The 26,692-nt window shown below is 43.6% G+C and overlaps 1 protein-coding gene across 2 annotated transcripts; it reads right to left on the bottom strand.

Annotated features, from left to right (window-relative positions):
* Positions 1 to 622: 622 nt before the first annotated feature.
* On the bottom strand, positions 623 to 26,357 carry LOC117450716 (E3 ubiquitin-protein ligase RNF38-like). Of its 2 annotated transcripts, none has more exons than XM_034088674.2 (13): positions 26,214 to 26,357; positions 24,618 to 25,268; positions 11,790 to 11,851; positions 7,793 to 7,995; positions 6,761 to 7,136; positions 6,310 to 6,471; positions 5,854 to 6,024; positions 4,874 to 5,059; positions 4,372 to 4,475; positions 4,165 to 4,249; positions 3,787 to 3,908; positions 3,570 to 3,669; positions 623 to 3,156 (listed from the first exon to the last, which is right to left on the bottom strand). In XM_034088674.2, the coding sequence occupies exons 1-13, from the start codon at positions 26,278 to 26,280 to the stop codon at positions 3,094 to 3,096; spliced, it is 2,352 nt and encodes a 783-aa protein (XP_033944565.1). In that variant the 5' UTR covers positions 26,281 to 26,357; the 3' UTR covers positions 623 to 3,093. The 2 variants fall into 2 exon arrangements, with proteins under 2 accessions (XP_033944565.1, XP_033944650.1); XM_034088759.2 differs by having other exon boundaries at positions 4,874 to 5,050.
* Positions 26,358 to 26,692: the final 335 nt, after the last annotated feature.

The following is a 26,692-nucleotide window of genomic DNA, read 5'->3' as shown; positions in this document are numbered from 1 at the left end:
TATTGAGTAAGAACAAGTTTTTATGAACCACACAGCTTCCGGTCTTCCACGACCCGACCGGAGAAAAAGACGTGCTGCAGCCTGCAGGCACGAAACACGTTACCAGTAGAAATACATTGCTTTTAAAATCGCGCTGTGCAACACGAAAAAAAAGGGGAAAATCGTGATGGTGAACACGAATCAATAGATTAAAAATCGTGTTGGTGAACACGAAATGCCGTGAGACTGGGTTGGTGTGTTATAACAACGGGTCAAGCTAGGTATAAAATTCACGGCTCGCCACTGCTAATTCAAAGCCACAGCTCAGACACATGTAATGATAAAGATTGTTTGGCTTGTCTGATAAACTGAATTAGGCATTTACTGAACTCACTTTGTAAAATATGTTGCACAAATGCAGACACAGCATAAATAGCACAAATATTCCTTAAAAATAATAATCAAATTTCCACGAGTTCTGATGGCTGTGCAACATTTAGGAACTTTCCTGGCATGCAAAGTGCCTCTAAACGTTCCCGTGTTAGCCTTGTGGTTAGCAAAACAACACCGCCACCAAGGGGACAGTTATTTCATTTAAAAAAAGAAAATAAGGAGGAGTTGAGGAAAGAACTGGAAAACAACGTTATAGAAGAAGAAGTTATACATTTATTATTGAACCAGCTTTTGAAATCCAAAAGATGGGATAAGGGATTACAAAAAATCATTGCACTACTTAATAAAGTATTACTAGTAATAACTCTCATACAAAATGTACAAATGTTTGTTAAAAATGTCATTATCATCATAACAGGCCTTCAAATCATTTAGTTACAAATATAATACATAATGAAACTACTATGACACCATTTTGATAGAGCTTCATAAAGTTTAAAAGTCAAAATATTCAAACAACCCAACAGCTTGCATGGAAAATATTAGCAAAATGTATTGATGAGCACTAATCCTACTGCCTGCGCCATTTTCAGGAAATACATAAATAGTGGGACTGAGGTAATTGATATTGTACCAAGCAACATAACAAAACAAAAAACTGTCCAACACAAAACAAGCCCAGGATGCTTAATGGATGCACAGTCATAAATATGGCCTTTTACCCAAAAGAAGAAAAAAAGAATAAAGACATCAAATGTAATTTCTCTCCATTACCTCAGATATAACAACTTTATACACAAACAACTGCTTCTCCACTGAGAATGTTGATTAAAAAAACTAAACTGGGGTCTGAACGGATGTATTGGTCTGATGTGGACACATTGGATAGAGACGAGATGCAAACGGAGAAAAGGCATCTCCATTGAAAGAGTGTGAATGTAAATATGTAAGGCTGCCATCTTGAAAGAAAACGCCGGTTGCAATGGGATAGAATCGGTTACATTAGAAATCCTGCTCTGTGCGTGAGGTGAATGTTTTAACTTGCCTCGGCTTACAGTATGACATATTGTTGCTGTGGATGCGAGAGAATAATGTTCCGAATGTATTCAAATTCTTCTCAAACACACATGGGCTGTGGAAAAACTGATCAGTGGTTTCTTTACAATGAAGAAAGCGTGTAGGTCTTACATATTAAAGTGCTAAAGTGTCACAACCACCGTCTGGTGAAACAGTAGATTAAGCTATGACCTTATAAGTCTCTTCAAACATTGTATTAATATCTACCAACACTCACAGAAAGCGGCTCGAGTACCCAGACGGATACAGAAACATGTTCTCAAAGGCCTCAGTCCCGTAAGAAAGCTAGTCAACTCAGCATGTATGATGTCTTGGGGAAGGTTATGCATTCAGCTCTGTAGGAAACTGCCTGGAGGGAAATCTACGGAAGCCCTCAAGCGCCATACTTCAAACATTCCATTTACCCGGTTTTCCAGTGACAATTGATCAGATTTCTCAAGTTATTTATGTCATTATCTCTACATAACAATGTTGTTTTCCTGAATGATTTTTAAAAAGATCAAATGTTTGACATAATAAAATAGCTAATTTAAGATCACAAGAAAACATTTTCTCATGAATTGACATAATAGGCTTTGTCTCAGGAAAACAACAAGGGTTCTTTTTTAGATAATTACATTTTTTGAGAGAAAAAAGTGGAATTAAATGGTTTCCATGGGGACATTTGGGTACTGAAAAATGCGGACCATGGCCTTTTAGGACTTCCATACATGGTGGATATGTTGGATCCGTTTCCTTCAGGTCAGCATAGTGTGCTTTCCAAAGCCACCAGCTGTTACTTATTTGGGACAGGACAATGTGCCGACATCATGCGATTGGGTTTGAGTTGAGGAGGGGGTTCATGATAATGAGGGGAACAAAACGGAACAAAAAAGCATTGTTGACTTCCTGGAGGTTTTCCTTAAGTGTGATTTGGGAATCTCAGCCATAAACCGGTCTGAAGTTACAGGATTTAGGAAGTCGATGAACTGTATAAATATTAAAGGAAGAATAACACACTTCCACACAGAGCTAATAAAGCCTCACTCTTCCAAAGTAGCTTTGTCACAGTGTGCAATTTCTTTGTTTAACCCCAAACGGAGTACTTTCACACGGAGGAATGCACATACAGAAATTAAAGATTCAATGATGCTGTTCAACTGTCTTTCTAATACCCTTAGTAGAAATGTGAATGCTCAATTATAACCAGATGAAATTGCCATACTCTTTGGACTGCCAATTCTCCCTTAATGTTTTGTTAGAACAACTCTCTTAAAAAGGGAGTGCTTTTTTCTGTCTTTTCACGCTCATATTGAGTATTACAAAAATACACATATACATATATATATATATATATATGTCCATGTGACCATGCCACTGTTTGTGAATTTCAAAGGCCATTCATAGAAAGGGGTGACCATGAGCAGAAGGCAGAGTAAGGGTGTCAGAGTCCAAAAACAGAAGGCCAAGGAAGTCCAGCGGTAAAGTGATTTGCTGATCCCAGGTCAGTATAACTGTTCAGTGTTTTTGGTGATAGAGAAACAAGGACTAAGGAGCACTGGTCCCCAGGTGTGTGGCAGAATGTGTGAGGGGAAGTGTATGAGAGTTCACTGATTGGTTGGTGCATCCAAAAGGGAGTGTGGGATTGTGAGTGTTGCCATGAGGTCACTCAGAATCCCTCTGGACCTCAGAGGCATCGGCTCGACAGATAGGACAGGTTCGGTTAGCCTGGAGGGGACCAGAAAGAAAAGGAGATGAGGGTTAATATACCTCAAAAATGAATATACAACAGATGCTGTCAAATTCAGAGGAGGCGCTCAGCAGATTTGAAAGCCTGCTCACACCTTTATTGAAAAACAGCAACACCTTTATGCAAAGAAAACCTACTAGATTCGCACCATTGACCAATAGTTTCCAACATTCCAATAACGTACAAACAATCCCTGTCTATATATATTTGAATACAAGTTTGGTTTGCAGACAGTGTGAGACAGAAGTTGATGGTCCAAATACATCTGGAATGAACCGTGGCAAGGAATTTCCAACTGAATTCGCCGGACCACTTTCTGGAGTAAGTAGGCTTTAAGGAGAAACACACTGATAAAGGAATGATATCCAAACACCTAAATGTCTTTGCTCACCTTAAGCCACTTGTCGACACACTTGGCGTGGAACTCGTGATTGCAGGGCAGGACCCTGAGGAGCTGGCGAGACTCGAAGTCACACATGCACACCACACACCTGGAAGACAAAGCAAGGTTGGAACTATTTAGAAAAACATCTGTCACACCTCCCTAAACTTATAAACAACAGCAAACACAGTTCTTACAATGCAGATAAAAGGAGGAAGGCACTCACATTGTTTGCTCAGACTGATGGTTGTTGGAGTTGAAGCGGTACGATGGAAGCTGTTCGATATCTGCTTTGGTCAGACCGCGGGGCTTTGCCTCCCCGAGACGCTCCGCCAGGTTCAGCAGCGCCTGGAGTTTTCACACAGAAACACAACGTTTGCAAAGGAAACAGGCAAATGATAATTGGCTAAACATGTGGAAGTTTAATAGAAGTTGAACATGACCGTTTGAACTTTTGTTTCTAGTTATTGTGCTTTTTATCTTGTTTTTAATGATCGTTTTACTCCTATTGTGTTATTCTATATTGCATGTGTTCCCTGTACAGCTCTTTGGTCCACTGAGGTTGTGCTATATAAATAAATAAAGATTGAGATTGAAGTCTTACCTCATAGTTCTCCACCTCTCCGTCGTCTACGTCCAGCTCCAGATTGATAGTGGGGGCTACATTGGGGGGCACAGGGAGCATGGACCTGGATGTGGTTGAAGACGGTGACACAAAAATTAGGAACATTTCATTTGTAACGCATCTTAGGGGTACTGAAAATGCCCTTTTGTAGTTCTAACAGTAACAGGAGGAAATGTTAAGACTTACAGGAAGTATGGCAGGAAGCTGGGGTGGTAGGGGGACGGGGGCACCGCCTGCTGGGAGCGGTAACGCCGGCTGGTGAATCGACGAGGCATAAAATGTGGATAGGGCTGTGAAAGGTGGGATAAAGACAATCAATTAGATTTATTTTCATCAAAAATCAAACATTTCCAGACGTTTGAATTCTTTTACTAGAATTGCCGTTGTACCAACAGCAAATCGTGTATATTGTCGCCGTGTTAATTTTTCTAGCTATTCATTCTAACTTTGATTTTAATTTCCAAAAAAAAGGACCATCAGAAATATAAGAAAAGAAAGGAGTAGATTTTAATTCAAGCTCATTTCTAACCTTTAAAAATAAAATGTTAAAATGATGCTTTTCTCAAACTTGCCAGTCTTTGTAGAATGCTTTCCTCCTACCCTATATATATTTATATTTTTTGTACCATAATCATACATCACGATCCAAAACAAAGGCTAATGAGGTCATGGTTATTAATGCACTCACCGATGGGAAGAGCTCCTGCACCAGGGGGTCGTGGTGCGAGAGGAACTGGAGCGGTGTGGAGGGGGGCAGGGTGGGGGGGGGCTGGTGATGATGGTGGTGGTGGTGATGGTGTGCGTAGCTGAAGCCCCCGCCCACTGAAAGCTGCTCTCCCAGAAGCTCAACCTCGTTTTCAATCCTCTGTAAGGGCTGAGGAACAACACAGCACAGTGTTAATGGTGACAAACGGAACAAAAACAGCGCCAAACAAACTGAAATAATAAAATATGAACACTATATTATCTGATAGAAGAACTTAACTGATTTAAATTAGTTATAACATGTACATAAATTGATTCGAATTGATTTTTGACTGTTATATATCACATAGAAATAGAAAAGGGCTTATTAAGTAGACCGCATCAACTCTCCTGACAGTCCAGGAGATGGCGCTGTTCAACAATAGTCTCCCAATTTATCCCTTTTTTGTTTTTCACATGCAGCCTAGTGTTGAAGATTTAAATAACAGAATCATGATTTAATAATCGGATTAGATCAAATGTCATTTAACAAAGAAATTCAGGTCAGCCTAATCAACTGGGGTTATCGTCTTCTTCTGTGGTAAAAAAGGAGGACTCCCAATTCAGAATTTTTTTTTCATTACAGCCATTTTATATAGCTAAATACTTTTGAGCCATAATACCTGGCTCTCAAAAAAACAATCTTAAACTATTGTTAAACTTTATAAATAAAAAACTAAAACTACAATTAAATAAAACCTAATTAATTATATACAAATAGCTTAACCTTGGTTTGCGAGTAGTTTTGTAGGGTATTCAAACATATTCAGTACAGCAGATTTAAAAATATGATACTATCATTTCTGGGTGTTACAGTAACTGCATAATGGCTCCCTGTATGCATGCCAAAGCGCTCATATTTAGCACAGAACACTGCGAAAATCAATGAAAGTAAACTATTATAAAAACCCATCATTAACGTACCGATCGTGGCTGCTGCGTCTGGAAAGGCAGGAACTGTGCGGGTGTGGGGAGGTGGGGCGGGTGGTGAGCGAGGTGGGGGGGGTGGGGAAGCAGGAACTGGGGGTCACCGGACAGCAGCGAGGGGAAGGCATAGGGCATCGGCAAATGTTGCATTGAACACGCCTGTAGCATCTGAGAAACAAAGGTAAGAAGAAAAAGACATAAGAGAAACATTCAATGCATGTTTTCCAATGTGGCTGTAATTCCATATGTCACCATAAGGTGGCAGCCAAGACCTGGAATATTAACAAGCAACCTTTAAACAGGAAATATTCTGCAGGTCTTTTTACTTTTAACCCACTTTGCTTTTGAGCATTTTGCTTTTTCCGTGGTTACACTATGAGAGACTGCAAAGCACAGAGTTTCCCTTCTTAGGAACAAACAAGCCCACACACTCCTACAGACTGTTGCTCTCACCGGGTGGTAGTGTTGTCCAGTGCTGAAGACCACGCTGCAGGCGGGGACTTGTTGAGAGGAGCAGGTAGGGGGAAGGTGCTGGCCGCTACACAGGGGCGCTGCCAGACTGTGCGGGGGGACGGGGGTCACCGTGTAGGAGACCGGGACACTGGCCTGCTGCAGCTGGGGAGGGAACACACCAGTTAATATGCAGACACACACACACACACACACACACACACACACACACGATTTCTTACAGCGGTTATACTCACGATTATATCGGCTAAAATAATAACCATTCGAAATATTATGCTGATGGTCTCAAAAGTATGGTTGAACTCCAAAATGGCGATAAGACATACTGGAATAACTTGACGTTAATTTTATTTTTAAACTGATATTTCCATTGCATTAAAATTATCTGTATAAATAAAGCATAAAAACTAAATAAATCCCATCTAAGACTGACCTGTTCATGGAGGTCCATGACCATGGCTCCTTGCTGCTGCTGGACTGCGTGATGGTGCTGGTGCTGCTGCTGCTGCTGCTGGTGGTGCTGGTGGTGGTAAGGGTGATGATGGTGGGCAGCAGGGTGCAGTAGTCGTGGTAGGGTGGGAGGGTGGAAAGCTCGGGGCTCCTCCAGGCCCACGGCCCCGCCCCCGGCTGTGGGAGGCTGACTGTAGACGCTAGGCGTGTGTGTCGTGTACGTCTGGTGTGTGGGGGGGTGGTGGTGGTAGTTCTCATCCTGGTGCTCGGATGGCGACAGGCGAGGGTGGAGTGGTGGTGGGGGAGGCAGGTGACGGGTGGGTCTGGAGAGACGTCCGCGCTGACGCCTAGCTGGCGGGCTAGAGGGGGGGAGAGAGGGACAGTTACATTTTCAGGTTCATATTTGTATTTTGTGCCCCTACTGTGACATGTTTACATGCTTTAATGTCCAGGAGGGGAGTGTGTTGAGAGAAACTTTGGGATGTTAGCCTTTGCAGACCATTTACATGCATAGAAAGAAACCCTATCTAACACTACAGGACAGGGGACATGCCCAAAGAGTACAAAAGGGCCTTAACATTGTGTATCCTAGACATACGCGTTGTACGTGTTCGGTTGAACACTATACATCAAGATGGCGGAGCGGGGCTCTGGAGCATGATGCAGCGTCTGGCCTTTTCATCTCCGTTAAAAGAAAGATCGAAGAGATTCAGCGACAGATGTTTGACACAGAAGAGTAGTTTGTTTTATTAGCGTCTTAAAGACAGAATGGTATGTTTAGTTTGTAGTTTTCTGTCTATGTTTTCTTTTTCTATGTTTCTTTCGCTTGCAACTGGTAGACATTAACACATACATGTATATCAACAGTTTTGACGTAGAAATTGCTCAGCTATTGCATTCACTGCTTATGTCTTGTACCAGATACAACACCATAAGTGAAGTGCGTACACATTTGAACTTTATTGGAAGTGGGCGTAACTTGAGAGTGGAGCCGTACGTCAACAAGAGGACTCACCTGCGTCTGAGCCGAGCGGGGGTGAGGTATCTCTCTTGGTGGTAGTGCGCGTGGGGGTGAGGCTGTCTCCGACTTGAGGGTCCTGACTCCCAGGGGCGGATAGGGGGAGACGGGGTGGATGGTGGGGGGACGGCTGAGGTTAGCTGTTCCAGGACAGTCTGACTGGACAGCCTCTGGCGCTTTGGACTGGGGCTTTCCTCGCTCTGCAGAAGGAGGGAGGAGGAAAGAAAGTGGGATGAGTGTTGTGGTTAGTGACCCATAGCACTCGAATCTAATCAATTTCACTATGCTGCGCAGGCCTACAATCTATACTGCTGCATGGACGTTAAGTTCCTTTGTGACTCATGGCATTTCCTGTATGCTCCACAGTGAGCGTCTGTGTGAAAGAGAGCATATTACACCAGCAGCACTCGGAGGCCTTCAGGGTACAGAGTCACTTCCTCTCGGAGTGAGGAAATGCTAGACAAGCACTCACAGGCCCATGTGAGAGTCATGCAGAACACTCCCTCAGCAAATACTTTGTCTTGGAGACAAAACAAAGGCAGTGACACACGGACCCGCACACACCAAGTGAAATAGCTGAACATGCAGTCACCCAGGTTTAGACTGACTAAAGAGTTATCATGAACTCTGAGTCACTTCTCTTCGCAGCAGTGACTCTCACACTTGGCCCTCTGTGAGGCAAGCACACACACGTTTGCCACTCATGTGTCAGTTGTTAGTCATTCTGCTGAACCGAAGCTGTGCTCTGAAGAACACTCCTGTTCTTTAAGGGGCACCACAAAGACACACACCTTCATAGTCACCATCACTTTCTATCCATCCCTGATCACACCCACGCGAGAGCAGTGTGATAGCTAACAGGAAACAGCTGGAGCGCGGGCTGTAGAAATGCACCGTTATGGAAACGCCCGCAGACATGCACGACGTCACGTTTACATATGGGCAGCTGCCGCGGAGTTCTCCAGCCCATAAAGAACAACACTTTGTGAAGCTTCTGAGGAGGCGGCTAAACTCAATGTGTTTCGACTGTTGGCAAAACAACACTGTCGACTAACGGCTGTATCGCTCACGAGCCCTGGATGTGACCTGAGCTTGAGCAGCTGATGGGAAAGACAAACAACAACAATGACTTCATTAAGACCGGAGCAGATGACTGCATGATGAGAGGCCAGGAAAGAAGGACGGACAATGGAAGAAAAAGGGAAGTTTCAAAAGATGGAAGAAGCTTGGTGGAGCCACCAGAGCCTGAATAACGGAACATATCTTGGGTCACGACGAGTGTCAAACACCCCTATATTGAGCTTAATGTTTAAACTGCCCTTAAACTGTTAGGAATATGTTTCCAAAAGTATTTATTGGGGTGGGGAGGGGGGGTCATTTGATGTATGAATCAGTTTTATGATGTGGAAGAGAACGATAACATCCTAAATCTATTTTTAAATACACGTCTTTCTATAAAATGACCTTGATACTGATGGACAGTAATACTACAAAGTCAAAGTGAGCATTATTAAGTGATTTGTTAAAAAACTAAATACTTGAATTCAAATAGAGAAGCAGTCAAAACCTTTTAGGTAAAAATAGGTAATTTGTGCAAGTTGGCATAAATAATTGTTGCCCGTGTGTGCACATTACACAAATACACACCATCGTTTGCCTTTAGTATCGCACAGTGAACGGGAGAAGATCCTAATCATCATCCCCATGTATTGAAACCGGAATGGATTTTGCATCCATGTTTATTTAGGTAAATGAAACAAATATTCAGATACGAGTATAATAAATAGATCTATAATTCATGTTCTGATAAAAAGTGAAATGAATGGCAGGCACACGATCTATGCCCGTGTCTACACAGGCTGGAGGGTACCAGCGACATGCCCCCACCCCCAAACCTCTCTGTTCCTCTAGACAACACCCCCCTTCTCCTACGACCCTACACCCCACAACCTCTGCACCAGCCCCGACCCCGACACCCTTGGGACATCGACTGTGCCCATTTTCATATCTAAGCCAGCCTCCTCCACCCCGAGCCTGACATATTCCCTCCTCACACACACCCACCCCACCCATCCCCCCCTTTCCTTCCATCAGATAAGATGAACCCCTCTTCTTCCCTCCCCCCTTTTTCCTCCGCATGTCCTGTCCGAGACCCCAAGACAAAAAGTTATTCGACGGGACACACAGAAACAAACACACACTCTGTCCTAACACATGCAGACTATCGGCCATTAGTATGAAAGTTTGATGGGCTTGTCTACCCGCGTTAGGAGGGGGGGGCGGTGTCAGACAAAGGTGTGTGTGTGTGTGTGTGTGTGTGTGTGTGTGTGCTCAAGCAATATGCTTTATGTTCCAACACAGTGCTTGTTGTGAACATACACACCCACGTCTGGTCCAACCACATTTTCACTAATGCTAGAAAAAAAATATGCCAACTCTTCCAGGTTCAAAACACACACACAACAAACACACAGTGACTCAGGGTACTGCCCAGAAACATTGTACTCCATTACAGCACATTCTGCAGTGCCCAGTGAGGAGACCACACACACAATTCCTTTGACTAGGTCCACAACACACACACACACACACACTGAGTACAGACACACCCTGCCGTGTCCTAGTGCGCCATGTCCACATTTGGGATGTGCATGTACACACTCCTCGCAGTAACTGGCCAGCAGCTGTTGTGGCTTCGCTGTCAGTGCTGAGAACCAGAACACAGAGCAGGCCCTCGGAGTGCATGCAAACACTCGCAGGAGACCGTGAGCCGGGGTCTCTTTTTGCTCGCATTCAGAAAATTGCAGCGTGAATGTGAAGACAGCGCAAAAATGGTCATTTGCTTCTTTACAGATTCATTCATATTTGCTTCCACTCAAACACTCCGCCCCACCCCCACTTCTGTTCTTTCCATCAACAACATTTCAAAGCCCATTTTGTTTCCTCTGCCACTGTTCCTCCCTCCTTTTCCTTCCCTCCCTCCTTTCCCTTCCCTCACTCCAACCCAGTCCCACAGCTGGAGGTGAAATCATTAGCAATACCCCCTCCCTCCCATCCTCCCTCTTCCTCCAAGCTTTCTGCAACACCTTCCTCAGCATCCTGCCTCCCCTCGTCACCCGGTTGCTGCTTCATCTGCCTGCCTTTCAACCCAGGGCCTTGACTTGTGACCGTGACTCGTTTACTGACGAACACTTTGGTTTCAATTAGAATTATATTAACAACACGACCCTTTTTGTGAAAACTGCCATCATTGACAAGGCAATGCTGCTAGCATAGTCAGCTCCTACAATTTCATTAACAATCAAGAAATACAAGCTGTTGTGTGGCGTAGCATTGAGAGCACAATTTCACATGGAGAATTTGTGTCAACAAACAAACTTTACATTTCTCCACCCTTTGGGGGAGGCACACTTGTATAATGTATAACGTATAAACAGAGTTCAGATGTGCAATCGATGCTGCGTTTGAGTTTTTCAAGAAGGTAAAAGCACACAGAAGAAACCAAAGAGCGTGGACTTACTGAACAACATCAGCCAGTCATTCTCGGCGCCAGAATAGCTACAATTCCACTGAAAAACAGACGCACCGTCTCAGCTTTTCATTGAGATTTTAAGCCTAAATGCCTTATTTTATCAATTTATTTGAAAATAAATCATTAGAATAATATCCCAAAATATAAGTTCTACCTTTACTTTATAACTGTAAAGTAAGATGGCGTCACCAAAACTAAAAGCCATGTTTACTGAATGTATTCAGCCTCCTACTCTTTTTGACAAGTCCAGGTTCACTGGTGAACATGACACACATCGCACTCTGCATTAGAACGTGTGCACACTCATTCGAAACACAGTACACTTTACAAACTAGTCCGCTTCAGTGCGTTTCATTCCTTCACACAGCATCGGCTTAGAGAAGATATCATAACATTTAGACATGACACAACATGATCTAAATCTGGCTTAAAAACCATTCATATTACGTCGAAGGTGCTTACCTTATCACTCTCGTCTCCATATGCATGATCTGGATGGCAGTGGTAGGACCCTCCAGAGGCTCCTACAGAGGGGGAAGCAGAATACAACACAAGGTCACACAGGGAGACAACAATATGGCTACAATCTGTTAAGTCTGGCGTTTATTATATTATGTTACTTGAATTCATTCATTATTCCCATGGAGAATTTTAGCTTGGGATCAAATTCTGTGACATATTTACACATTTTAATGTTCAAAAAGCTCTTTCTTTTTCTCATACTGCCTATGCTGCAGCACCTCTTTTCACCCTCCGTCTGAAACCAGAGCCCAGTCTGCTCTGATTGGTCAAACACTTAGAAATGTCCCGCTCAGTAGCCTATCAAGTACCATCCAAACCATTGACATGCACCTTAACCTATACAAGACAAGAAAGGGAAAACCCAAAATAGAATAAAAACGGAACCCTTTAAGATATTTTATTTAAAAATACACTATTCACTAGTTGGAATGCCTTATGAGATCAATACTTACAGAAAATATAGGATGCATCACTAATCTGCCACACTGATACAATATTGCCAACCACACTGGCAAACCTCTCAATGGTTTTTTTCTAAATGTCAGAGATGTTTCGATTCGGGCCTCAACCCGTGTGTATCTGGCTTAAGAACAGGGCAACATATAAAGTCCCTTTTTCTAAACATTCCCCAATTTGTATAACCAAGCATACAATGTCTGGTCCTGTTCTGTGTGAATTCTGTTGACTGGCCTGAGCGGTTCCATCAACGTGTATCATTTGAAATACAGAATACAAAAACATGTTGTTAAAACCTATTGTTGAAATAGATAGCACCATTTATACCCAAGCACTGGGGAGACTCGTGTATCTACATACAGTACGTTTAATCCTTTTGTTGTTTATTGTTCTCGTGGATTTAATACACAGCGGCAAAAACACAATGACAACATGTTTGTGCGGAGGGATGCTGACCATGTGTAGTGCTCAGAAGAAACACATATGGTGTCAGAGGCGCACACACAGAACAAACAGTAATCCTGGATTAGAGGAGCTTTAGGATGATACCGCCAAGACTTTTACTCTTTTGTTTTTCCACAATCCTTTCATCTTTTTATTGTCTTTTCTATGCTAGCTTTTTGTTCTCCCCTTTAGCCGGGGACGTCCCCACCACAGATGGAGGCAGCGGTGTACACACCAAGGGTAAGCGATCCCAAGGGCACTCCAGATAAGGCTACCTTAACATTAGAGATGAAGCAAGCTGAAGCAGAAGGGAAAGGAGTGGTGGGATTTTTCCCGCTCACGGCCTCCCTCTTTGAAGAAAATGTGATTGACAACAAAGAAGAGATGGGGGAGAAAGAAAGAGAAAGAAGAGGCAGGCACAGTGAGGTTTTCACAACTGAACCATGAGCAAATTCCTCTCCAATCCCTAGAGCAAGGCAAAGTAAATGGAATTGAAAAGGCTGAGTTAAGTAAAGCTTACATTAGTATAGTGAAAACCGACTAAAAGGCTATATATATATGATATGAGATGGTTTGAGACGGAGTGCTGGTGAGGCATTCATGGGACTCGCCGCTCTTCTGTAAAACACCCATTCACCGGTCACAATAGGCAAACATCCAGCTTCCTCCCTGAATATGGTCCCACTTGCACATTGTCAGAGTTGGGTAAATGAGTCAGAGACGAGTCATTCAGTCGGAGTTACTCTATCGAGGCTGCAGCACAGCTTTCAAAATGTGCGGATGACATCATGTCCGCTGTTGGACGAACAGACTGCACACTCGCAGTTTAGTTTCAACACTTTAGGGCCTTGAGGAAAGTGGAATAGTAGGATGACGGTATGGATTTTAATGTGTGAACACAGTCATTCCCTCTCATGACATCCAGGCCATTAAAAAAAAAAGATATAGGCAATTTTCCTAAATACTATAACCCTTTTACCGACCCTAAACATACATCACAAACTATCTCATCAAGGTAGATAGCGGGGACTAAATGGGACCCTAGCACCTCTTTTCACCCTCTGTCTGAAACCAGAGCCCAGTCTGCTCTGATTGGTTAGCTGGCCGACTCAGTTGCGATTGATAAACGGCTTAAAGATGTCCCGCCCCTTAGTCAATCATGTTCAATGTGTTGGAGCGCTGGCCAATAGACGTGAGAGAGTGATGTCACTATGTCGCAGAAGTTAAGTAGTCAAATCGTGTATATAATCGATATACATGTATATCCAAAATGTACATTATTAATTTAACTATCATAAGCCTCATATGTTTGTTATGGACAAGTTTCATGTACAGTAACTATTTGAAGACTCCTACCCTTTATAGTGAAATGGTATGACTTCCCTACGCATGTTGGAGAAGAACACATTGCTAGACGTTGTGTACGTGCTTTAAGAAGACTACTGCGACCACAAGAGTGAAAAGCAAAACGTAGTTCAAAAGAGATGGTGTCCTTTATAAAGAGAGGTGTGATGTGAGAAGGAATCCTTTTAACCGGACGGTTCGAGAGTAATTCTACGCGAAGAACACTTCCCATAATCTGCTAAATGAACGACAATAACAGAAGAAGAAAGACAGAAATGTGCGATAAACATTTCTATCCTCACATAGTCGTGCAAGTCCACCACAATACACAATCCTTCTGACGCAAAGCAGTAGCCTGTAGAAGAAAAGAGGATGTCTCTGAAAGACCAGGAGCACAACCGTGATGGGAGGTGAGGATGCAGGGGGGAGGGGGGAGGGGGGTGTGAAGGAGAGAAACGACAGGGGAAGAGAATGTGGGGGGACAAGAAGAAGAGGATGGAAATGCACATAAAAGGGTGAGAGCAGTGAGGAGGCAAGGGAGATGGGAAAAGATAAAGAGTGGAGATGAGAAAAAACACAAGGAAGGCGAGTGGAGGGGGGAGAGAAGGCGAGGGAGTGAGGGTGGGGGTTGTGGCTTCCCCTCTTGACTGCTATTGATTTTCTGTAAGCCTCAGAGTGCATCAGCTATTTCTATCCATTTCCTCCACCTCTCCCTCCCTCAATCTCTCTTTCTCTCTTTCTACCCCCTACACCCTCCCTCACACATCCTCCTCCTCACACTCTCCATCACCACCCCTCCCTGCCACCGATCTATTTCCCTATCTGCCGGCCTGTCTCCCTCTTCCCCCGTATATCTGGCAGCATCCACATTGCCCTGCTATCCCTATCGCACCATCTCCGCCCATGATCTCCCATCGCCCTCGGTCTGTCGCAATCTCCTATAAAACTTCCCTTCTTGTGTCAAAGCAGAAAAACACAGGCGGAAGTGGGTGGAGTAAAAGCTGTGTGGATAGATAAGATGATAGATAAGTGACAGGCCCACTTAACAAATCATGAGGAACAAATAGGGGGAATTGGACAGAACGCTGTGGAACGTGTGCCAGTTTACATAAAAAAAGAAGTAATTTTAGCCAGGCATACTCGTATGTGTAACACACGCACCTCTCATATCACCCCGCCTCCTGAACACATGTCACAGCACACTTCACACCCTATCGCTAAAGCAGAGTTGAGTAACAAGCTGGCGCACGGGCTTAAAATAGGCAGGGTGTAGCGTCTGCCCAGCCATTACCTGGCTAGCACGGCTTCACACCGTGAATGTGTACGTGCAGAAACAGGACTAATTCTTCTTTAGTGTTCTTATTACCTTCCTCTCTGTTCCGTAACTGCTCCTCTCAAGTCTAAAAACTGCCAACACATCCCGCGGAAAATGCGCGGGTACACGCTAAATACTTGATCGTGGAGTTAAAATGCACATGGGCAGCTTTGAAAATAAGAATGCACTGAACAGAAAACCAGTTTTTGAAGTACATAAAATTGGCAAATAAATGCAATACCTTCTGCTTCCTTGAACAACCAATCATAGCTGGATGAATCACACAGCACTGCACAAACACAGGATATGCAGTTGAGAGGCTGAGAGTTAAAGATACCCAGAAACCCTTTCTTTGCATCTCTTCCCGAGAAAGTTGCACGTAACCATTACTTATTTGCATTACCATTGATTCATCTGCCGATTGTTTTTTAGATACATTGGTTAGTCAAATAGCAGAACATGGCCATCGAAAGCATCCAAGTGACATCTTTAATTGTTTTGTTTTCTAACCCAAAGAAATGACACGATTATGTTGTCAAATGTAGAAAAGCAAGAATTCTCAATATTCAAGACATGGAAAGTGTCATTTGAATGATAACTCGATTAAGAAAATAGTTGGCAGAAATGTCTGTCAAACCACTAGTTATTTTATTCCAACAATCATTGCAGATGTACTTGCCAATGATCAATTGATATGTTTATCTTAGGCTTGTTTTAATGACGTCGCTTCAACCCGACCTGGGAGTCTTTGACTTTGTGTTTCTCAAAGCCTTATGGAACGCCAAAAGAACATGTTCAGTTCGTGACCTTTACTTCACTTGAACAAAATGCAGCAGTTTATCTTTGGAAATGTAAAACAGCTGAATATTCTTAGATACAGGGCAGCGTGAGAACAAGTTTTTAGAGAGTACTTGTCCATGGACAAATGAGTTTGGCAATGTACTTGTCCGAATACATTTTTCACTTGTCCAGAATGGACAAAAATTGGGGCCACTGGAATCTTCTTCTTCGTCATCGTATTTTACATTTTCCCACGGTTTTTACGACACCGCTAACGTAAGTGAGCGGTAAGATTTTACTGCATCACACATAGGGTTGGGTATCGTTTGGATTTTAACGATTCCGGTTCTGCTTTTCGATTCCGGTTATTTTTGGTTCTCGGTTCCGGTTCTTTGAGAAGGTCAAAATAAGTCCCATGACAAACTGGGAGAAAAATATATTTCTGAAAACATTAAGTCAAATCTGTATTCCTATTTACAAATCACTTCATACTGTTGAATTTCTTACGGTTATTGAATACAATAAAAATAATCTCTGCATTGTTTAGTTAGTTCTAAGTGGTGCAGTTTGAGAATGTACAATTGGCCCAGTCTCCTCTGATGTTACACTGCAACCTGCAGAGTCCAACCACACATGTCCAACACATAGGACATAACCTAATAATAATAATAATGACACATTAGATGTATAGCCTATAGGCCTAGCACTTTTCTACAACGCAAAGACGCTTACACATGTCCTGCAATACACATGCTGCAGCTGCTCACTGCTTGTAAAAGTAAATAAATAGTATTTTCATTTCAATAATGTACTTTCTATACCCTGCTTCATAAACAATACTGACATCCCTGTGCTCCTCCGAGTCTGGGGGTCCGGCGATGTGAGGACAGCGCGAGGACACAGACAGGGAGGCTGCTTCATAAGGAAATGGCGGTCAATATTAACAACACAGGAGTTAAAACGCTTAATAACCTTCATTACGTGTTAGAGAAAGAACATAAGAAAGTTTGACAATAGCCGCGTTCACACTGCGGTACTTTTCCCACAAAGGTTCATGCGAACTTAGTTCATGATCGCGTTCACACCAAAAAGAGCCGGTACTAAAAGTAGTTCATGCGAACCTTTTAATCCCCTCGAAAGTCCCTGCTAGAGAGCAGGGACTTTCGAGCGGCTCTTTTTTTGAGAAAAGAGCTATATGTCTGATTGGCTGGGCGGATTGCAAACCACGCCCCGTAACACTCCCCACAAGTTTTGTGAAGCCGCCATTTTATTATCCTCGCATTAGCATTATTAGCATTAGCCCAGCGCAGAAACGCAGAGAGACTAACTTATGGTAACACAAAATAAAACATGGGAGCGGTGGAGATGAGGAGGTGTCGGCGTTCTGGCGATTTACTCGGAAGGCTTCAGTAGAAGCTGCTGGGACTCCAGCAGCTTCTACTGAAGCCTTCCCCAACTCCGGGGACTTTGGGCGGCAGTATACGCCGTGAAGTGGTTTGCGGCCTGCCAGTAAACCCAAAGCAGAAGAAGAAGAAGTGACGTCAGCGGCTTCATTTGCCTAATCCTCCCCCAGGGACTTTTTCTGGTGTGAACGCGATCTGTACTTAGTTCATGCGAACTAAAGAGTTCGCATGAACTAAGTTCGCATGAACCTTTGTGGGAAAAGTACCGCAGTGTGAACGCGGCTAAAGATGAGGCTGTTAAACGGGAAGCGGATCCGCTGTGTGTAGAAAGAGAGAGAGAGACGCTGAGCTGCACCTTGCAGCGATCAGCTGATACGGAGCATAGAGAGAGAGCTGCGGTCCGCGGGGCTCGGCCTCGCCTCCTGTCCTCACAACTCTTATTAATCCCGGTACCGGGTAATTGTTATTTGTTCCTACTCGGAACCGAGTTTTGCTTCCCAACCCGGCCACTGTGCTACACTTCCCACCCCGCTCCGCCCCCGTCTAACTGTACAGAAAACGGCGAGATACATTTCCTTAGGAATCGACAAGCAGAACCGAAACTAACACTTCTAAACGAACAATGGCGGACACTTACAATTTGCGAATGAGTTCTGCCATTTGTAAACTGAATGTATCAATAATTTGTCTATCAGGCCGAAAAACGTCACTTGTCCGCCGGACAAGTCAATTGAAAGATCTACTTGTCCGATATTGTAAATAACACGTCCCGGACGGTGGGACGTGTACTTTTTCGCACACTGCAGTGGACCTCTAAAGACCGGATGTGTGCAACATAAAGACTCATAGTGGCAGTATCAGTGCTGATATCCTGTCGTTACAATTTTGGTCATAGAACTGAGAAGTGGTGCAGCGAGACACTTGCTAATCCTAACGCCCCGTCTACACTACAGGCATCGAAAAATGCTTTCAACGCTTCGCCCCATTCACTTGAATGGGGTGACGTAGTTGATTTTGAATCTTCGCCGAACTGCATTGTGGGGAGCATGGTATGGCTTTGCAAACATCACGAGCATCTATCGGCATCACAAGTTGAACAATGTTTAACTTTTGAGGCTCGATGCTTGGCATCAGCCAATCAAATCCCGCGTATGCAAATCTGACAGTACAAGCGCTAGCCAATCAAACCGCGTGTATGCTGGGAGAGACTACGCAGGTCATTTCCTCATATTAAAAAAAATGGAGCGGTAGTGAATCACCCGGTGCTGTATGATCAGTCTCTGTTCATCTACCGGGATACAAACCGGAGGAGCGAGGCATGGAGGGAGGTGGCAGAGACAGTGGATGGAACTGGTAGGTTTTCGCCTGTTTGGGGATTTTATATCCAGTTTACTTCGTTTTAACATTGCTATTGCTTTGTATGCCGGGGGCGGGCGGGAGATTCCTGATTGGTTGTTGGGCTCGAGAAATCGCCAAGCCTCAGACACGCCCAGCTTCAAGATTGTTTGATGCCTGTAGTGTAGACGGGCCGTAACACTTTGGCAGGCATATACAACACTGATACATCATCAAAAAAATAAATAAATCATACTTTGATTTAGGGCTGCTCGATTATGGCAAAAATCATAATCTCGATTATTTGGGTCAATAATTGATATCACGATTATTAAAAACGATTATCCAATTACTTTGAAAACATCCATTTATTGGAAAAAAATGGAACAGTATGTTTTTAACAGTTGAATACGCTGAACTTTAAGTATAATTCAACTGAAAAACCAATAAAAAAAAAAAAAATCGTTTTATTTCGATGTTTTCATAATCGTTGCAAGCCAAAATCGTAATTGCGATTAAAAAATACGATTAATTGAGCAGCCCTACGTATTGATTTAGAAAAACGATTTGGAAAGTAGCCTATAGCATGTTATCTAGTTCTCAATAAACATACAATTTCAACGCCAATACAAAGTGTTAGTCGATTGGAGTATTGCTACCAATGACATATCCCTACTTTCAATTCTGTTAATGTGTCCAAAAGGAAAACTGTTTATACATGTTACTACGGTGACTTCCTTCCCTATGTATACATTTCTGACACTCCTGTTCCTCCTTCCAGCCCACCCAGGCGGCAACTAAACAAGGCCTGTCTACACACACAGTCAGAAGAGGTACATTAAAGTACACATACTTCTTACTCTCTCACTCATCCTTCTGTCCCCCCCCCCCCTCCCTTCTTATTCCCCAGTGAGGACAGATGCCAGCTGAGAGGGAGTGTTATCGGCCTAAAGGAAGTAATGGGACAGAAAGGCAGAGTCTCACTTATTTTCTACGATCATAAATATCAGCGCCATCATCACAAGTCGGCCATCAACTCAGTGAAACTATGAGGAGGAGCTTCTGTGAAGAAATGCGCTTTTCTGTGTCTTTGGGGAAACTAACGCACAATGGATAACCGCACAATGGATGCCAGTACATATGTGAAAAACATCTCCCTTAAAATGATGATGTCTGTATTAGGATTTTGAGAACATTCTTTCCTTAGGTATTCTTCAAAATGAGTTGAATAAGCGATACAGATACTGGCTGCATCAGGCCAATAATGACAAAAAAAAGGTTACGATTTATTTCGATTACAATAATAAGGACAACATTGGACGACAAAACTGACCCAATACCTCAATCTACACACTTGCAGTGGGGTATTCACTTCATGTGCCGTGCCAACTCACTTTGCATGACTGTTACAACAAAAGGCAGGAAGAGGACAACAAGCGGTGGAAATGGGGAAGGAGACAGACATGTTGAAATGACAAGAAGACGCAAACAAAGAGTTGAGACACAGAACTGCAAATTACGCTGGAGATTAAAATGCAAGAAGAAAGAAACAGTGAATGTGTTATCTCTAATATTCTGTCTGTCAGCAGGACAACGATTACGAAAAAAAAACGACTGGCCTAACTCTTAAAAAACTTAAGGGAAGGAAGTAGAACGGGCCAAAAAAGAAGCCAGAATCTAAATCTGAGTGGCTGTGGCTCAGTAGGTAGTGTGCTGGACTTGGAATCAGGGGATAGCAAGTTCGAGTCCCACTGCAGTCAGCACGTCGTTGTGTCCCTGGGCAAGACACTTCACCTCAAATTGCTCCTGTGGGGATTGGCCACAGTGCTGAATGTTTGGAAGTCGCTTTGGATAAAAGCATCTAACAAGTGACAGTGCATCTGTGCTGCCTTCGTGTGTCGACAGAATAATCTAAAAATGAGTTCCCGCCTTTAGTTAATGGTAACGAGTACGACTAGTCGGAACAACAACTTAGAAAGAGGTAACCAAGTTCTTTTTAGAATCCACCACATTTCCATTTTACAACCATTGTCTTGCACCCTTATCACAACCGAACGACACTAGCAAGACATTCACAGTTGGATGATTCCAGTGACATCAGCAGATCCACATTAATGGATTCCACCATACTTTGACTAATAGCAACTCTTGGCTCCAACCACTGACCTCCCCTTCGACCAGGCCTCCATCTGCTCGTAGCCAATCATTTTCATCCTTCCAGGCACAGTATCCACACCTCCTCCAAGGTTGCACACTTAAACTGAGGCCGTCTCTCTGAGCCATGCTTACAATAATGCTCCTATGTCCCTTCAACAGTCAGCCCTTTTCCATGAGCTTGTTCACATCCTCCTTTCTGTATTCCTCCTCTAATCATCTCTCCCTTTCCTCCTTCCTCGTCCTCTCCTTGCACCTGACCTTCCTGAATGTCAGGCACTGCAATGTCTCCAAATGATAACTCTTATAACAGGAAAATCCAACACATTCACTCTTTTGAAGGAGTCTCTCTGCTTCCATTTCATTTGTTCAACGTATTCTCCCTAAAGCAACATAAGTAGTGACATTTGGCTTCTTCTTTCCCACTTGTTTTACAAAACCAGATCAGAGCTACAAATGTCAGATTGGTGCATCCCAAAAAAAGCCAATCCATTGAGTGTAATGCTGATTTGAGGTCACTGTCCTCCACCCCCGAGATCTTCTCTTGCTGACCAAAGTGACTGCTTTGTTAGTTATTTGGAGTGACGGAGTAGCGGGGAACCCCTGCTACTCGGTCGAACCAAGTGAATGAGTTTCCCTACAAGCCGAAAAGAGGTTGCCCAGGCGACAAGACAAAGGAAAGTAACAAAAACACGTTTCCACTTCAGCTCGAGACACAAGAACGGAGATGATAGGAGTGGAGGGCTAAAGGTAGAGTGGCAGGAGTGTCTGGCCCTCTGCTGCTTTGGGCAATCCATTAAAACCATCCCTCCATTAGGCAAATGGGAGGGAGGAGGCCAGAGAAAATGGACCGGAGGGGTACAGAAAGGGTTGACTGAACTAAAGGGGAGGGAGAGATGAATGTCTAAAAGAGAGGCCAGGCTGTGACAGAGGCCGGTCAGAGTCAGGATAGGATATCAGCTACAGAGGATGTTTTTTACGCAGTCAGACCAATTTGGCAGCAGTTTTAAGAGTTTGGTTGGAACTTAAGCTTAAGTACTTCTGCTATGCTTCACTTTTGCACCTCGAGTCTACATTTTGCAGACGCGGCCTCTCAGGAGTCCTTTTACTTCCATGTTAACTTCCTAAAATGGTAAGCGAAGCCGTGTGAACAGCACATGAGATAGAATGTCAAAGACTATAGGGGGGGGGAAATGGGATCGCTCCAAACTGTATAAAGCAAGCATGAAACAACAAGGCACAAAAGAGGCCAGAAGATTTAGAATAGACTACTAGAGATTGCGAGGGAGGGGGGGGTTGAAGAGTCCAAGATATCATTAGCTTTCATGCCCAACGCAGGTGACTAGCACAGGAAGAATGGACTAAGTATCTCTTCTTCTCCCTCCCACCAAGCAGAAGCCACTCTGGAAATGGGAGAGGGTCGAATAAAAGGTGTGTAGCGTCGGGGAAAGGTCCGGCTGGCCAGCTGCTTCACTCGTGCAAAAGAATATTCAAATATAATTTAAACCCGAGGTTTCCTCTGGCTAGGTTCATTAACAATGTAAATAGCACTCAAAAAAACCACATTCATCTGTTTTTGTATTACAAATTAAAGCTTTACATTTGAAGTGCTTCTAAGCTACCAAATTAGCTTATATACGTTTGCTACACTTCGATTGAAATATAAATGTATGCACACATAGACATTACATTATTTCCATGTTATTATTATTATTCCTTTGTGCGCAGTGCCTTTTAAGGTCTAATTGAAATTAATCGAGATAATGTGCGAGTGCTGTAGAATCTCGAGCCGCTGCCTCACCCCTCTAGATCGAAATCCATTTGGATGGAAATACAATACAGTCATTCTATCCATTGATTTGTGCTATCCTACATGTCATAGCCAAGGTTTCTATGACAAAGTACGGGTCGTAGGTCACAGCAGACCGGGAACACGTCTGCTGATGACTCCCCGTCCATGGTGATGCAGGCGGATTTGTATTTCTTTTTTAAATAATTTTTGGAAAAATCATTTGTTTCAGTTTGTCTCCCTTTTAGCAACATTTCCTTCAAGCCCAGCCAACCTAAAGCGAGACATACAACACACAAATGGCTAGACTACCTATTGGCTGGCAGTGCAAAAGAGGCCTTTGTTTGTTGATGTGTGTTCAGCTGTTTTTCTTCTTACTCTCACAGACAGGTAATTCCAGTCCCAATACTCAGTTGCTGAGTCTCTTATGTAAACAAATGTAGACATTTATGTCAGTACAGACACAGACTTGAGGAGTATTGTTTTGTGTTTATACAAATTGCATTAGCGAATCTAGCATTTGAATTATATACAAGAAAATAAAAACAGCTGTAGTGACGAAGCTACATCGTGAGAGGAATGTCTGGGTTCTTAGTCAATACAAGTTATTCCAACATGCATGCATAATCATTTAGTGGACAGTTTTAGGAAAGCAACTGTAAGACATTCCTCTCAAACGATGCCTTTGATAAAGCCTTTACAATGTACACTACAAACTAAACTGGTGTCATGATTTGCACGTGAATAAATGTAAAAAAAATGTCTTTTTGTGTTCTTTTCAAATGTCTTTCATAAATAAATTACCACTTTCAAAAAAAATATTCCCCAAAGCACAGCAGGACACAAATACCAGCCGAGCATTCTCCTAACCTGAGAAGCCTGTTAGTTGTGCTGAAATAAAAGCTTTCCCATAGCCCCGCTGAATGTGAAACTCTAGCTGTGCTGTTTCTATACGTGGCTTACTGCACTGCATTCACTGTGAGTGCCCTCGCGTATTCTCCACCCATGCACACCCTCACTAAGTTTTGCTTGGCACTGGGGCATAAATATCAAAGTATGGCTTACCAAGACAGAAAAAAAACCCTATCTATGATTTGAAGTACTATGATTTTAGTTTGAGTTTGATATACAAGACTATGTCAAATAATAAACAAAGGTGTCAGCAGAAATGCAAGTCTTGTTTCCTTCCCAAATGTACAGGCCACAAATATGTCTCCTTGGTTATCAAGCAGTCCTTTTTGAATCTATGCCTAGCTTTGACAAAGATTAGACAGTTCACACGGAAAGGCTTGTTACCTAGCTACATCAATATTTGTGTAGTAGACTTAAAGTAGACATGCCACTGTGCCTTAAGAAAGAGTCTGGGGTTGACTAACTATTCACAGCAGTTCAATAAGCTCCAGGCGAGCCCAGTCCCCACACCACAGACTGCTGTTGTTCCTTTACCTACTGTATGTGCGAGCTGCGTGAACCACATCCACACTGCAGCTCTCTGGCAGGCACATAAAACACCCCGTCTAATTAGAATACAACAAATGTGTTCACACATGCACAGGCACTTGTGTCATGCCAACCCCAGGACAGCCCCCTCCCCGTCTCTCATATTGCCTTTGAAAACATATTAAACACCTTGACTTCAATCACTTATTTAAAAGCCTAATAAAGTCAAATAAAACGTGTGATTCAACAACCAATCTTGGTTGGTCTAGCACACACATTCAGTGACAATGACAAGTGGGGACATTTACCTTCCGCCGGGATGCGGTGCGCTCCGGGAACCGAAGAAAGCCTCTGAATGCCGGGAGAGGCGTTGCTTCCTGGGGCTCTTGGCTGGTTCTCCGGGTGGTTGCTGTGAGCTCCAAGTGGTGCGCAACCGGCACCGTGCTGCTGTGGATGTAGTTGCTGCTGGTGCTGGTGGTGGTTAGATCCCATGACTCCGCTGCCGGTTATTCCATTGCCGTTCCCACCGCCATACTGCTGGTAATATCCGGAACGAGAACGCGATCGAGTCCTTGGTGGCTCCATGGCCATTTGGTGGGGGTGAAGCGGGTGGAAGAGAAAAGAGGAGGACGCGGCTGGGGACTGCGGCGGAGAGCCGTTGGTGGATCCGGGCTGTACAAAGCCCCTCGCGCCGCTGTGGCTGTAGCTGTAGCCCCCGAGTCCTCTGCCCCCCTCCGCGCCCCCGTACTCTGTTCGCTCCGCCGACTCCGCCACCCCCGCTTCGTCGAATAAATCAGCCCCTTTAGGGACAGGCTCCGGGGTGGAGGGCAGCCGGGGGCAAACTCTGGGCTCAAGAGTCGTTGGCTGTCCAGCGGCTGCGATTGGCATTTCCTTACGGGGGGTTTCCTCTGCTTCTCTGTCTGCGTTTTTCCTCTCGGTTCCTCTCACTGAAGAAGTCACTGTTTGAAAATACAAAGTTGGAGAGTGGCTAAACTGAGCTATATCACCGTGTACACAAACACTGAATGTTCACCCCCCAAATACTTTTTTTTAGTCAAGCATTTCTGTTTTGACTAGCTACTTCCCCCAAGTTTGTCTAAGTAACGCGACTAAACACAGCGTGATTCCCCAAACTGGTTCAACCACTAACGATAACCTATTCAAATATCTCCCATATTCTCGCGTTTTCTTTACCTTAACAAAGTATGGGAAGTGGTTGGTGAATTAGATGTAAGATATAGCTATTCCTATTGAAAGTAACGACAAGTCTGCTCTGGTATACCGGCAACGTTTAGTTCATAACAACCGAGGAGAGCGTATGGCCATGGATCGCTAGCTCACGGCAAGCTAATGCATGCTAAGGTAGTGCGCATAGCTTATTTTGGTAAACGCATTATCACGCCTATTCTAACCGAGAACAACCGCGTTAGCACACCCGGACGCTTTCTGAGAGCCGTATGAATCCCCGAACTGAGTTTAAGTCAACTTTGTCCACTTTAACCACCATTTAAACTTGTTTAGCCAGTCTGTGTAAGGTCGTTCACTAGCTTGGCAATCCAAATGAACCCCTCCTCCTCCGCCGACCGACACATAGATAAAGCCCGTAGCTAGCCTCCCACGCCTCGAATCCCTTTAAATTGCTTGGTTTATAGAAACAAAACAAGAACGCTTTTTAAAATAACTTATTTTGTTGACTGAGTGTGAACCGGTAAAGGTTTTCCAACTTAAAAAGGGGCAAACAGCCAAGCGCACAGAGAAAATGTAAAAAGTGGTCAACCTAAAATTACAAAGAAAGAAGCAGAGCTAAAATTAACACGATCTTAACGAATGACCCCGCCTCTGAGTATACCGCTGAAACCCGGTCCAATTTTCTTTGCCCTGAATCGTTTTTTACAACGACTTACCTTGTATGTGCTCTCCTCGTACTGTACTCCTGCCTCGGATCTGTCGATAATATGGTGAGCCCAGCATGTGAGTGCATGCGAATATGTGTGTATGCGCCCTGTGTTCGCTTGGAGTCAGCGTGAAATGTGACAGACCGTCAACGCTCAAGTAGGATTTCACCAGGCATGTTCAATCGATACAAGAAAAACGAAACCGTCTGTAGTGGTTTCTCAGCATATACCTCTCCCAAACGCTCAGCGAAAACAAAATAACACGAAACTATATTTAAAAGTGTCGATTATGTTTTGTTTTCATTAACTTTAAGGTATAATAGCGAGTTTACCGGTACTATCAATTGTTTGTGGATCGGTAATCGATTATTTCTCCTTTTAAATCAGAAGCTGTGGATAGCAGAGAGGCAGGCTAAAAGGGGCTTTAAATTATTTATTTACAAATACCAAGCCTTGCCTTCCCATTGCAGCTGTTTCTTCTGGAGCCG

The sequence above is a fragment of the Pseudochaenichthys georgianus genome, chromosome 1, assembly GCF_902827115.2.
Source record: "Pseudochaenichthys georgianus chromosome 1, fPseGeo1.2, whole genome shotgun sequence".
NCBI classification, from domain to species: Eukaryota; Metazoa; Chordata; class Actinopteri; order Perciformes; family Channichthyidae; genus Pseudochaenichthys; species Pseudochaenichthys georgianus.
The sequence above is the reverse complement of the archived record's forward strand: the minus strand, read 5'-3'. Positions and strand labels throughout refer to the sequence as shown.

Excerpts from the sequence above, each read along its gene's own strand:
- LOC117450716 (XM_034088674.2), bottom strand. The coding sequence starts at position 26,280 with ATGCTGGGCTCACCATATTATCGACAGATCCGAGGCAGGAGTACAGTA. Across the intron at positions 6,472-6,760 it reads TCATGGACCTCCATGAACAG|CTGCAGCAGGCCAGTGTCCC; the intron begins GTCAGTCTTAGA and ends TTCCCTCCCCAG. Across the intron at positions 4,476-4,873 it reads TGCAGGAGCTCTTCCCATCG|CCCTATCCACATTTTATGCC; the intron begins GTGAGTGCATTA and ends CACCTTTCACAG.